General features: G+C 32.1%; 2 protein-coding genes across 5 annotated transcripts in view; both read left to right on the forward strand.

Annotated features, from left to right (window-relative positions):
* LOC126896997 (uncharacterized) overlaps nucleotides 1–15,227 on the forward strand; it is a 192,619-nt gene that overhangs the window by 54,704 nt on the left and 122,688 nt on the right. The window lies entirely within an intron of this gene.
* LOC126896990 (uncharacterized) overlaps nucleotides 1–15,227 on the forward strand; it is a 46,392-nt gene that overhangs the window by 19,331 nt on the left and 11,834 nt on the right. The window contains exons 3-5 of one of the 4 annotated variants that reach the window (XM_050670304.1): nucleotides 8,072–8,348; nucleotides 8,477–8,832; nucleotides 9,158–9,393. The exons of 2 other annotated variants lie outside the window; for them this stretch is intronic. In XM_050670304.1, the coding sequence (XP_050526261.1) occupies nucleotides 8,072–8,348; nucleotides 8,477–8,832; nucleotides 9,158–9,303 (779 nt within the window). In that variant the 3' untranslated portion in view covers nucleotides 9,304–9,393. Of the gene's footprint in view, nucleotides 1–8,071; nucleotides 8,349–8,476; nucleotides 8,833–9,157; nucleotides 9,394–15,227 lie in introns of those variants that run through there. One more of the 4 variants, XM_050670305.1, reaches the window with a different exon arrangement.

Raw genomic sequence — 15,227 nt, forward strand, 5'->3', positions numbered from 1 at the left:
ACAGGGGAGGAATCAAAATGACAACTTTTTCACAAAAAGTTAAATTTTGAAAGTGTTCCGGCAATACTGACACTTTTATATATATCTTAAATTAAAGCTTATGTAATATACTTAAATATTAAAAAAAAATTTTTGGGCTTTATTTTGTTTACACGGTGAAATTGGCTACCAAATGCTATTATTGTGTGAGAATTTTCGATTTTGTATTTTACATTTTTAACTTTATTATGCTATAACTTTTTGAAAAATGTTTGGATCAATACAATTTTTTCATGACAAGTAGTATTTATATACATATTTCATTCGACATACTTTTTTTTTAAGTCAGACCATTTCCCTATATACGGGAGAGCTTCTAAAAAATGAATATAGAAAGTAGAACTTTTTGAACTTAACTTTTGAAAGTGTTCCGGAAGTTCTGACACTTTTATATATATCTTAAATTAAAGCTAATGTAATATACTTTAATTTAAAAAAAAAAAATTTGACCTCTGGACTTGTCTTCGTGGTGAAAGTTGACATCAAAGTTAATAAAAAATTACGATTTTTGTAAAATAATTTTTTTTTATATTTTTAACTTAAAAATGCTCTAACTTTTTCAAAAATGAACATATCAATATAATTTTTTTTTACTATAATAAAGTACATTACATTAGTTTTAATAGCTAATGTAATTACAATATATATTAATAGCTAATTACATTAGTTTTAAGATNTAAAGTACATTACATTAGCTTTAATTTAAGATATATATAAAAGTGTCAGACCTTCCGGAACATTTTCAAAAGTTAAGTTGAAAAAGTTAATTTTTTGTAAAAAAGTTGTCATTTTAAATCCCCCCCTATGGACAGTTAAAGGATCAGATATAACAAAAATATATACCAAATGAAAGGTATTGATATTATGCATCTATATAAAAAAAATTTATATTGATATGTTCATTTTTAAAAAAGTTATGGCAGTTTTTAGTAAAAAAAATTGAAAAAATTTTGAAAATTAGCGATTTTTAAATTTGTAATTTTTTTGGAGGTTTCCCCCATTTACGGGGAACGAGGGATTTTTTTTCAATTTTTGAGGGTAATGTCTTCGACTAGATACGATTTGTGATCTTTTGACGTATCATTGAAAGAAATTGGTTCGGTGAGAGCTGAGAAAAAGTGGTAACAGACAAAAAAAAAAAAAAAAAAAACACATTATAGTAAAAACAAAACCTTCTCAGCTTCGCATCGAAGCTAATACTTGTTTTCTACTGCAGTAGCAAATTTGACCGTATATGGAGATATTGTTTATATCCGCTATTAACGTAGCATACATTTGATTATTTGTAATAATCAAATTTGGTTTTGTAAATAAACATAATATTCACGGTCAATATGTCTAAGCCAGTCAACAAAGGAAAAATGGCGGAAATAATTCCCAACCAAATTTTTTTTTTTTTCAAAGTAGAATTAAGATATGTATAATGACATACTAAAAGTCCTCATCGATTGGACTTGAGCTTTTTTTTTACAGCCTCAAAAAGTTCAAAAATATGAGCTTTTTTAATTTTCTCAAAAAATATTTAACTTAAAAAAAAAAGTGTCGTACAAAAACTGTTTAAAAGACAATTTTAAACAATAAATATATTTTATTTTTTTTCATTTAAACAAATATTTTTCGAGTTACAATACATTTAATATGAGTACTAAAATTTATCATTAAAGTATCATTATAGTATCATTAAAGTGTAATGTATATTAAGATACAACCGATAGAGTAGACAATTGATTTGACGCTATATTGTTTAAACCCAACTAAACGATAAATTGTACATTCCCAAACAACAATTATATTATGTCAATTGCCAAAGAAACTTCTGCTAATAATAAAGATAATTGTCATAAAACGGTCTTTAGTCAGGTGCTGAAGCTGGTAAAAATTGTGGCTGCCGAAAAACAGGGCTTAAATGTTCTGTTATATGTGAACATTGCAAAAATCAATGGCGTACAAATTCAATAGAAATAAAGATTGAAGATCAAGAAAATTGTTCTTTTGTTGAAGATATATTCTATCAAAATTTAGAAAGGGAAAATGATTAAGAAAATGGAAAAAATTTTGTTTTATACATTTGTCAAATAACTTTATAGTGGAAAAAATCGCATCAAACAGATTTGCATCAAGACGTTGTTTTTTGATAATAATTTTAATCACTGTCACATATCATCTATACTGCACCCAATTATACAGACTGTGCCGGGACACTGCTGGTTTTTTTTTAAATAGCGATTAGTTGAAATAGTAGCAATGGGTTTACATTAGTTATTTCATTATTAATTTTAACAATAGAAGTATTGAAGATACAGTTATAATTTTATTTAACCTTTTAAGATTTATATCATGATAGTTATTATCTGCCATTGAGTTTACTAGAACAAGACCAATTTTAGACACTTTATGACAATTAATTTTATCATTACCAGAAATTCTGGCTGGGTTGACAAAAGAGAACATGAGGTAGATGAAATGAGAAGATCAGTGACTATAGGCGAGAGTGTGAATGTGGAGGTAGAGAGTAGTAAGTACTTAGGATCAGTAGTGCAAAAGAGCGGTGGTATTGACGAGGATGTAAAACACAGGGTTAAGTGCGGATGGTTGAAGTAGAGAGAAGCGTCTGGTGTCTTATGCGATAAAAGAATTCCAATGAGGCTTAAAGGTAAATTCTACAACAATATAGTGAGACCAGCAATGATGTATGGTCCAGAGTGTAGGGTGGTTGATAAGAAAGTAGAGCAGAGAATTAGTGTAGCAGAGATGAAAATGCTTAGTTGGATCCCATCACTATAGTTCCCTTTGTGAGAAGGGTGGATTATGAAATTGCTGGATTATTCCATAAGCAACATGAACTCTTATTTCTTTAATTATATCCTGATTAGTAGTTCTTTGATTTTAAAATATAATATATGAATAAATACTAATTATAGTTTTTAAATTTAGTATGAAATTGTGAGGCCAGCTATGATGTATAGTTCATTGTGTTGGGCGGTTGATAAGAAAGTAGAGCAGAGAATTAGTGTAGCAGAGATGAGAATGCTTAGTTGGATGAGTGGAGTGAATAGAAAAGATAGAATAAGGAACGAGCATATACGAGGGAGTATAAGTGTAGCGTCAATTGTGGATAAGATTAGAGAAAATAGAATTAAAATGATTTAGTCATGTTACGAAGAGAGAAGAATCGGAAGCTGTAAGAACAGTTATAAAAAATGAATTTTGAAGGAAAAAGAGGTAGAGGGATGTTATTGAATGTGATATGAGGACAGTTGATATGAGCGTAGAAAATGTGGGAGATCGTGTCAAGTGGAAGTTTAGAATGAGGGTGGCCGACCCCAAGTAGTTGGAATTAAGGCAAAGAAAAAGAAAATTCCGGTAGCAATTGACATAATATGATTCTTTTAAGGCAAAGAAAAAAAAGATTAACAGAAATTCCGGTGGCAATTGTCATAGTATAATTGTTGTTTGGGAATGTACAATTTATCGTTTAGTTGGGTTTAAACAATATAGCGTCAAATCAAATGCCTACTCTATCGGTTGTATCTTAATATGCACTACACTTTAATGATACTATAAATAAATAAACTGACACATACACACATATGCATTTATAACATTGTGTCTAACGTAAGTGTAACATGATAAAAAGTAACCGTAAAATGAAAAAAATTAGAAAATAAATTTTAGTGCTCATATTAAATGTAATGTAACTCGAAAAATATTTGTTTAAATGAAAAAAAATTAGATATATTTTTTGTTTAAAATTGTCTTTTAAACAACTTTTATACGAAACTTTTTTTTTTATGTTAAATATTTTTTGAGAAAATTAAAAAAGCTCATATTTTTGAACTTTAAAATGTGTATATCAAAAAAAAAAAAATCCCAGCACAGGAAGGTTGCGACACAGTGGTGACATGGTATAGTTGGACCAAGTATAATGATATCTGATAGTGATTAAAATCACTATCAAAAAAAAAAAAAGGCTTCGATGCAAATCTTTAGATAGTGTTTTATTTTAAAAAATTGGTGGATTATTCTAAAAGTTACATGATCTGCTAGTTCCTTATTAATATCCTGATTAAAATAAAGTATTTCGAATGAAAAAGGGATTATTAAAAAATATTATATCTCATGAAAAAATGTTTTGATCCATACAACTTTCAATAAGTTATAGCATTATTAAGTTAAAAATTTAAAAAATAAAATAACTTTACGAGGCTGTAAAAAAAAAGCTCAAGTCCAATCGATGAGGACTTTTAGTATGTCATTATACATATCTTAATTCAACTTTAAAAAAAAAAAAATTTGTTTGGGAATTTTTTCCATCATTCGCCAAAATAACTCCTTCGTTGACTGGCCTATTCGGGGAAATCATTAGCACAAATAAATTGGTTAGACAGCTACCATGTTACGCGAAGAAACCCAACATGCTAATTATGCTAGAGGAAAACCTACGTAGCGAAGGGAAGAATCCAGCTACTGGAATTCTACCACCCCGTACGTCACTCGATAGCGAAATTCCGGACAAATCCACGGACCGTGTCAGCGAACTCGACTCGAACAATTAGCGGTCCGGCGTAGCGCCTTTACCGGAGGAACGTCCAGTGAACCTCACGCTACGCACATCAGACGACGAATCTGATGGCGAACAACCGGGGGAAATTACGCGCGCACGCGGCAGAATAAGTCGGGGCGATTCGACAGAACATTCGCGACATTTCAAATAACTCGCGGATCGAGGCACGGATGACTGAATTAGAAAGGTCGCTGTCGCGTATGTCAATGGAACAGCGACAGATTTCAAACATGTTTGAGCGAATCAGTCAAAATATGCTGCCGTCCCCACATGTTGCTGCACAACCGACTATTCGTCAAGTTAACGTCGAACGAAACGATAGTCGAAGATCAGACGCTCATCGCGTTACATTCGGTCCATTGGGAGCGACGGACTTGACGCGACACTTCACGAGCTTCTCGCAGACATCGAAGCACAAGGAGCTCGCAACCTGAAACGGTCGTACGTACAAGCGTCACGCGCGTCGCTACCACGGATGTGTAGCACGGGTTGGCAGGACGTACATTATCAGCGCACTTATTTATATGAGAACGAGACGACCGATTTTTCATTTACGCGCCAACCACGGATGGGGCAATTCAACACAACCGACGGTCATCGGTCTTTTAATGATTTGTCGCTTAACCACAGCTCGCGGTCTGTATTGGTACCTTACTACGACCTACGCACCGTACGCGCCTGCTTGCCTGAATATTACGGGAGAAACGGAGAGGACCCAAGGGACCCAACTGCGTGGGTTAACATCGTCGTTCCGTTTCTGAATGGCAGGGAAGGTGATTGGTGGCGAGTTATTAAGTTAAATAATATGCCATGAACGGAATTTAAGTCCGAATTACTCGAGGAGTTCGACAATATCGATATCCGGACTGCGCTCAAGACGGACTTAAAAACAACGCGACAGGGCCCCCGAAAAACGTTAACGTTAAAGTTTATTATTCATAAAAAACGTTTGGCCGCGCGAGTACGTTGTGGTTTACCGGAACAACAACTTGTGCGACAGTTAACGGAGCTTTTACGGGACGATTACCACGCTATGATATGGTTAATGCACTCAACGTCTTTCGCCGATCTACGTGAGATAGCGCACGGCTTAGATAAGACCGCGGCTCCTCGGTACGCTCCACCAGCGTCCCAACAGTCAGCCGAACTACCTCCGCGGCATACGCCGCAACCAGCGGCCCGAGAGCAAGCGGGTTAAGTGGACGCACCGCCAACCCCGTGACGATATTGCGGTGACTGACACTGGCATCGCCGATGTCCAAATAGACCGTCGGTATCGGAAAACGGCAATCAGTTATGAGAGAATTAGTCCGCTACCCCAGCCTACAACAGATTTAAACAGGGCGCAGCGTTTTAAACGACGTTTCATTTAAAACGCGCCCTGCCGCTACGTAATTTTTATCCGGTAAAAACGTATCACGCATCACGACCGTCGCGCAATACACCGAATCTAACGGTCCTTACGAGTTACATACCGCCAACAATCTTGGCACTCTTTCGGCACTGCACCCCTCTTATCGGAATGGAGGTTATGCCGCGATAAATTCGGATGTAATCAGGATATTGAAGTTCGAACACACTGTCGACCGACAATAGCGCGAGTCAGGTGTTCGAAATTTTTTCGGGCACAGTGAGAGAGAGGGTGTCAGTCGACCCGGCAAGTCGACTAATGGCAGTTAACGCTGTCACTGGGCAAACCGGCATCGCGGTTAAGAACTAGTTGCCCCCCGTTCGAACCGTAAACCACCCAAGTAATGGCCAACGAAAATGACCGCGTAGAATTACTACTCCAGTAGTCGAGTTAGAATTCGAAACTAGCTTCGTCACAGCTTTACTCGACTCACAGGCGCATAAATCGTATGTAAAACCGGTAATTGCTTATAAATACGGAACTGTTTATAAAGGACACACCGACACGGTTATAATAGCAGACGGACACATCGCTACGACGATAGGTACCTTCATGTTTATCGCCAAAATCGCGGATTTAGATGTGCGTTTTTCAGCGGTTATTTTAGACGACCTGTGTTGCGACGTATTACTAGGCCATGATTTTCTGATTGATCAGATAGTCGCCTGGGACTATTCAGCAGGAACAATGCACTTTGGCACTAAGAAACCTACACCGCTTGTTGGAAATCAGGCACATGACACACGATCCGCAAACCACATCTGATGCAGTTAGATATAACCGGCGACCCACGAACACGCGCGTTATTAACACAGACGATATGTAATTGCGCCTCGGTTTTTAACGACACGGTTGGTCGCACAAAATTGATCGAACACGACATTCTATTGAAAGACCCGACTCCTATTGCACTAAAACCGTACCCCTACCCCTGTACAAACAGGAGATTATTGACGATATGGTAAACGACATTGAGGCGCAGGGGCTAATAGAACCGAAAGGATCGCCGTGGTCAGCACCGATCGTGCTGGCGAAGAAGAAGGATGGGACTTTTCGTTTATGTATAGATTACCGACGACTAATCGAAGTTTTAAATTTTTCCAAATGATCTTAAATTTTCAGAATATTATTTTTTTATACTAAAAAAAAAGGAGGGGTGTCCCAAAAGAAATTCCGAAATTCAAAAAATAAGGACAACCTTAGTATAGAAGGAAAGGAATAATATTTGGTATTGAGCACTAAGTAATTTAATAACAACACATGAATAAATAATGACAAGGTAATATTTCCGTTCAAAAAAAACAACCAAGAAGAAAAAAAAAAAAAGAAAATTATAAAATATACAAATTAATAAATAAAATATTATTTTTAAAATAACGCTTATTCCATGTGGATTCTATGATTTTTTAAATAACTAATTCTTAAATATTTATCCAATGACGAACCGTTTGGATATTATAGTAACATGTATCACACGACACGCCAACACTGGTAACATCCGCTGGCGTGTCGGATAGACATGAATACCGTAGAATTTCTTACTTGATAGATCATTCATTTTATAATTACGGCAAAAACGCGATATTGACCAAAAGAAACAAATGATTTCAATACACTTAATACAACCAAACAAACGAGCGCGAATGAATTGTCATTAATCGCTACACATCGCAGGGATCGGTCCAACAGCGTTACCGTTACAACGGTGGTGGTTGCTGTGTTGGTGGAAATAAGTCGAAAGTGGCGGCGTACGTTGTCATCTTCTAAATTACCAGTCCACTCGACGGCTGCAGACATAATTATAAAACTTTTGCAGGGTGTCAGTGGCATAACTGATGTGACATATACAAACGTACACACTATGACACGTCAGCCCCCCCGTACCTTTTGCTGAATTGCATGTACGTAAAAAACGTCAACCCATCCCGTTTTGTGTACCTAACATTTTTAAAAATATATTTATACTTTCTTTTAGTTGATCTCATCATTTAAACCTTAACTGTTATTTCATTTCGTTTTCCTTTATTTTAATTTTCATATAACGAATAATGGAGCAGCTAATCAAAAGGAAGAGGTTATCGATGAAGACTTCGAAAATATTAAAAAAGTTTTTCTACAAAGTTTAAAATTAAATAACTATGATGAAGAATTATTTAAGAAAAATGAAATACATTTTGTTAATAAAGATTTCTGGAAAAAAATACGTAATAATCGTTTAACATCTTCTCGTTTTCACTGTGCTTGTTCATTTAATCTATCAAAAAACAAAGAATCATACTTGAGAAGAACGTTGCGCATTTGGAATAAAAAATATGATAATAAAGATAATATACCGTTAGTACTGTTTTAAAATTAAATTTTTTTTCGTGTAATTATTAAATAGTCATTTTTTTTTTTAAGTTTTAAGCGTTATTGAGAACATACTAATTTCTTGTTTTGTGCTTTTGTTGATTTATATATAGGTTTGCTAATAAATATGGCACAGTTAAAGAGCCGAAAGCAAAAGAACATTTTGAGAAGAAAATGGAGGTAAAGATTGAACCGTGCAGCGCATTTATTGATGAAAACTTGAACTATTTAATAGCGAGGCCGGATGGTTTAATCGGAGATGATGGTATTGTTGAAATAAAATGTCCAGTTAATGCCCAATATTTGACTCCCGAAGAAGCTATTAAAAATAAAGTGATAAAATATGTGCATTACAATGAGCATAAAGAACTCATACTGAAACGTAGTTCTCGATTTTTTTATCAAATACAAGGAGAACTGCACATTTCAAAGAGACAGTATTGTTATTTAATTATTTGGACACCAAAAGGTACTAAAAATAAATTCATTATGATATAATCTAACACGATCAATTAATTTTTTTATATACATTAAATTATGATTCGCGATTACGATAACTGTTTTACAACCGACCGCGACAATGTAATTTCTTTAATGATTTCTTCTCATATAAAAATCAGACCTATGTTAAATTTTTCAGTCTATACTAAACGAATTATTAAAAGTCTCTATAATCAGGAAAACTAGAAACAATTTTAGTATTATTTTATATAATTAAATCCCTATAAAATTTGATTCAAAACTTGAAATTCAAAAATATTTTACTATAAAATGCTATTATTTAACTTTTTTAGGTATAGTCTATTGTAAAATTCTTCGAGATGACAAATTTTGGAACGATAATATGGAACCAAAACTTATTCACTTTTACGAAGACTTTATGTTACCGGAATTATTAAATACTCATTTAACTAAGAATCTAAATATGACGGATGTTTAGCTAAAATATACTAAATTATTACATATTCATATTTATATAAAATTAAAAAATTATTGTAAAAATGTATTATTCATAAATAAAATAACACTTAAGGACTAAAATTAAAATACTATAATACCTTAACATCTATCTTACTATATCAAAATTAAATAAGGTGGGGACGAGTCAAAGCAATATAGATCAAAATGTGATAAAAATCAGTATCATAAAACTGTTCGACGAGGAAGTGCTCGAAGATTATTAGGTCAACATTTTTTTAGAAATATGGTTTTTAATTCAATATATTTTTTTAAACCGGAATTGCTACAGTTACCAAATCAGAAATATCTTTAATATTTTAGCATTGACTAGCATTAGTACTGCACTAGTAATTGCAACTGATTTTTTTTTGGTAAATGTAAACATTGAAACATATGTTCAGTAATATAACTGTGATCCTGAATCCACTGGCTTGTTTTCATCGTAGTGGACTATATTTACTGCTGTTGATAGCAAAATCTGAGCATCTTAATGTACTAATAATTATTAATAATAACCCAACCCAATTATTGGGTTTACGCACTGAAAAACTATGACATGCTGTTGCCCTTATTGTCTATAATTCTCATTTTTTGCACACTGAGACGATTCTTATGCTCCATTAATGTATATTTAAAACAATATTTTTTAAAACATTTGCTTATGTCAACGTATACTTATGTTGCATAAATTTAAACTTTTTATTTTCTCAATTCTTCAGGATACAGCTTACTTTAAAAATTATGAAAATTTAAATGTAGTATTATTCAGCTTACATACTGAACATTTAATACTGCCGGTTGTTACAAACGACGTTATTTTCGTCATGTTTGAATTACTTTTAATTAGTAAACAATTTTTAACTTTGCTCATTACTGTCAACGACATAATGGTTGAATTGAGAAATGACAAGAAGAAATTTCACGCGGGTGATGCTTTGCCACGGTTGCTTTAACGAGTATCTAAACTGTATTCATAAAGCAGCTGTGCCAACGCTTGACTTCTGTGCGGATATTTTGGAAGAGGCAGACAATGCTCTACACAGTCTCTTCTGGTACGAGGCATCTGGTAAGATTGGGACTCTTTGTTGTCCCAACTAGGGTCCACGTTGCAAGTCGGGTCCATGGCAGATCTGATGTAAGTGAGCCAGAAAGCGTGGTCTTTCGTCTAGGCATTCGCCATAGCAGTCATAAACTACAAATACTCGCCTGCACATCTACGATAAAGGTAATCACGCCATTCATTTCAGGAGGATATGAGTTGCTGGTTTACCAGCACTTAAGTGTATCTNCATAAACTACAAATACTCGCCTGCACATCTACGATAAAGGTAATCACGCCATTCATTTCAGGAGGATATGAGTTGCTGGTTTAGACCAGCACTTAAGTGTATCTCATGTGTATTTTATGTTTGTGAATTATATTACCTTGACCTTTGCAAACTCTTACTCTCAATTCCACGTTTATTTTTTTTACGCATTAATTAATTTTCAATTAAGTAAAATTATCTTTATTTTATATAGCAAATACAGAGTGCCGTGCGTCATAAGTTTTTATTATTACAGGAATTCTCAAGATTAAAAAATATTAATGTTTTAGCTTCGATGCGAAGCTGAGAAAGTATTAATTTTACTATTATGTGTTTTTTTTTTGTCTCTGTTACCACTTTTTCTCAGCTTTCACTGATGCGATTTCTTTCAATGATACGTCAAAAGATCACAAATCGTATCTAGTCGAAGACATTACCCTAAAAAATTGAAAAAATTTCCCTCGTTTCCCGTAAATGGGGGAACCTCCAAAAAAATTACAAATTTAAAAATCACTAATTTTCGAGATTTTTTCAATTTTTTTTACTTAAAATAGCTATAACTTTTTCAAAAATGAACAAATCAATATAATTTTTTTTTATAGATGCTTGATGTCATTACCAATCAATTGGTATATTTTTTATAAATTTAATCCTTTACCAGCCCACAGGGAAGGGGGGGTTCAAAATAACAACTTTTTCACAAAAAATTAACTTTTTCAACTTAACTTTTGAATGTGTTACAAAAATACTGACACTTTTATATATATCTTAATTTAAAGCTAATGTAATATACTTAAATATTAAAAAAAAATGTTTGGGCTTTATTTTGTTTTCACGATGAAAATGGTTATTTTTGTGTTAAAATTCTCGATTTTATATTTTACATTTTTAACTTTATAATGCTATAACTTTTTGAAAAATGTATGGATCAACACAATTTTTTTATTAGAAATAATATTTATATACTTCTTTAATTCAACATACTTGTTTTTAAATCGGACCATTTCCCTTAATACAGAGAGGGTTCAAAACATAAAAATGCATAGAGAAAGTAGAACTTTTTCAACTTAATTTTTGAAAGTGTTCCGGAAATTCTGATACTTTTAAAACTTTAAAGTTAAAAAAAGTTTAACTTTATTTTGTCTTCAAGGTGAAAATGACTATCAAATGCTCTTTTTGTGTGAAAATTCTTGATTTTATTTGTAAAATTTTTAACTTTATAATGCTATAATTCATTTAAAAGTGTATGGATCAACACAATTTTTTTATGAGTAATAACATTTTTTAATAATCCCTTTTTCATTCGACATATTTTATCTTAATCAGATCTTAGATCCCTCTCTTCTTTTCAAAAACCTTTTTTTAGTTAGTTATTATTATTTTATAAAAAATAATTGAATTAACTTTTAGAAACCAACCAGAACACTCATATTTTAATTGTTAAAATATAATATATTATATTATGCTGTAATAATTTATTACAATAATGTGATTAACTAGTTAAAAGCAAGTAAATTATTTTATGACTCAAGTTAATAAAATGTTATCAAGTTAAGTTAGTAAATGGAGAAAATTTTCATTTGTCACATGATACTTAAAATGCGTATAATTAATTAAAACAGTCATTAACCTATAATTTCCATATTATAAAATTATCACGCGAATTATAGAAACTATAAAAATACAACCCAAGTTATTCATATTTGCTAATTGAAAATGTAATACTATAAAACTATAATTGTCATACGTGACCATTAGACAAAATAACAGTAAATTAACAAGTCTTAATAACTAATTGATTTTGATAAAGGGAAAAAAGAAAAACCAATACACTTAATTTCTATACTAGTCATTCAGTTATAAAATTTGTCTAAAATGTCTTAAGATAATCATACAGAATAAACTATAACCTAAAACTAATTTTGATACAATTTATCTAAATTTAAAAATTTAATTTAAAAAACAATAGCACAGTGAAGTCGCGGCACAAAATAGATGTAGCATAGATGATGTCTGACAATGATTAAAATCACTATTATAAGAAATGATACGCTGTAAATTTGTTGATAGTGTTTAATTCTAAGAAATTGATGCATAATTACAAAAACAACATAGACTCCTTAATTATAACGTGATTAGTAGTTCATATATCTAAAGGTATAATTTATGAATAAATATTTAATATAGAAATTAAATGTAGTATGAAATTAATATTTAATAATTTAATATTGTAATTTTTACGGAAAAAATGAGAAAGTAATATATTTTGTTACTTCTATGACAAACATATTTTAAAATTAAAAAGCTTAATAGAATACTTTATAAAAAAGGAACCACAGTATACAAAGAACTTTCATGGGAATCAAAAATATACTTTTCTAAATCAACTTTTTGCACTGATTTCAAATCTGAAATTAGACTCTTTCTATTACTCCTAAGTTTTGATTATTTTACTAATTACTGAAAAACAAGAATAAAAATAAAAAAATTGTTAAATTATCAATGATTTTGATTTTTAATACGTTAAAAATAATCAATGCAAAATATCATTTTTTTTGGTCCTTTAAAGTTAATTTTTTTAAAAAATTTTTTATAGAAAAAAGTTAAATTTGTTATCATGACTTTTAGCACAACTTGCAGTTTGAAATTGACATCATTAAATAGAAAATTTTATGAGAATTAAAAAAAATAGTATTTTTAAGATTAATATGCAGTCAAGAAATTAATAGTATAATTACTATTTACAGTAAATGTATCAGAAAAGCTAATTATTTTTAACACGCTTATATTAGATTCACTTGTATGTATGTATGTATGTATGTATGTATGTATGTATGTATGTAACTCTCCAAACGCCACGCGTTATCGCATATTCCGTCGTCTAGACTAAACTGTCATAACGCATTCACCCCACCCCACGCCTCGCTCATCACACGACGGAAACACTATTCCTGTAATAAACAAAAAGAAAGACGAAAGGGGCAAAGGGGAATATGGTTGTAATAAATAAAAAGAGAAACGAGTGAGTGTAGGTATGTAGTCTTGTAATAAATAAAATGGCTATAATAAGGTGGCGAAGGAATGTTGTTGAGTGTGTTTGGGGCTCGGAGTGTGAAAGGGAAGAAATGTAAAGAAATGTAACACAGGTGGCCAATAAGGAAATAATAATCGTAGCAGGCGTAGTGTAAAAAGGATGGGTACCAATGGAAAGCAAAAGTGTCTATAGATACCCGGTAGTGACTACAATAAAATGAAATAGAAAGGGATCTCGGGGTATGTATGCTTGTGTAAAAACGTCTAATGTATGAATAAGATGGAATTACAAAGAAGGGTCACTACCTAGCTCCTGCACAGAAACGCGCACACTAATTTCCGGCGACTCACAAATATCGTGTCTTTTATAAAAATATTTCAGTTTATTCTCAATGACCTATCTTGTTCTAATTGTTTATTACTAAAAAATTCTTCAGTAAAGGATCTATTATAAACTTATTATATAAACAAATGTTTCACTTACCTCTGACTATCCTGATATTCTCTTGAGATGAATGATGTTGTTGATGTAATGATTATCGATATATACGTTTACGCATTAATGCACGCAATTATATTTATACGGTTTATATTATTATTAACTCGCGTGTAACTACTTTTCTAGTACAATTCTATATTAAATCTACCCAAGGTGAAATCTAAGTTTGTTATAACTCTGTCTTTTTGCAAAAACCTTTTGTATATTTATGTAGTATAGTTCTTAACCTTGTATATGATGTTTTACGTTAATATATTTATTATTTAATAATTTATAAAGCAAATGAATAACTTCTAAGTAACATAACTGTCCTGTGCAACAAAACTATTTCCAAGTGGCCTACGTCTTTTCAGTCGTCCAGATGGTGATCTAGGGTAGATGCGAGCTCAATTTCAGTTCTTTGCACAATAGATTATACTAGTGTCCTACACTCCGATTACAGTGCCGGCACTGTGGCATAGATCAGACTAGCTGGTCGATAAGTGGAGAGACACTTTTAGTTGTTTAGTATGATGTTAGTTATAAATATATATTAGTAAAATATTAGTTTTTAGTATAATATTTCGACTCTGATTTATTTGTATTTCGTAGCTGGATGTACCAACGCGAGATCTCAAATAATATCTTTGTCTTTATGCAAAGAACCTTATGATATGTGGCCTACTTCTTTTCAATCACCTGTAGGACGACCTAGGTTAGATGCGACTGTACTATAGATTTATGCACGATAAGTTATGTTAGTGTCCTACACTCCGATTGCCCGCACCGTGGCAGAGATCAGACTAGCTAGTCGATAAGTGGAGAGACACTATGAAGAAATCTTATGGTTAACTAAAATTCTAATTATGATATTATTGTACTATTACCCTGTCCAGCCAGGTTGTGGCCCTTCAATAAGTAGTAAATACAATTCAATCAAATTAATTACCTTAGAATATCTAATGTATACTACAAAATAATATTAATAATTTATGCGTTGTAAATTATATAAGTGTCCTACACTCCGATTGCCGGCACTGTGGCATAGATCAGACTAGCTGGTCGATAAGTGGAGAGACACTTTGA

The sequence above is a fragment of the Daktulosphaira vitifoliae genome, unplaced genomic scaffold (assembly GCF_025091365.1).
Source record: "Daktulosphaira vitifoliae isolate Bord-2020 unplaced genomic scaffold, ASM2509136v1 Scaffold_1, whole genome shotgun sequence".
Classification (NCBI taxonomy): domain Eukaryota; kingdom Metazoa; phylum Arthropoda; class Insecta; order Hemiptera; family Phylloxeridae; genus Daktulosphaira; species Daktulosphaira vitifoliae.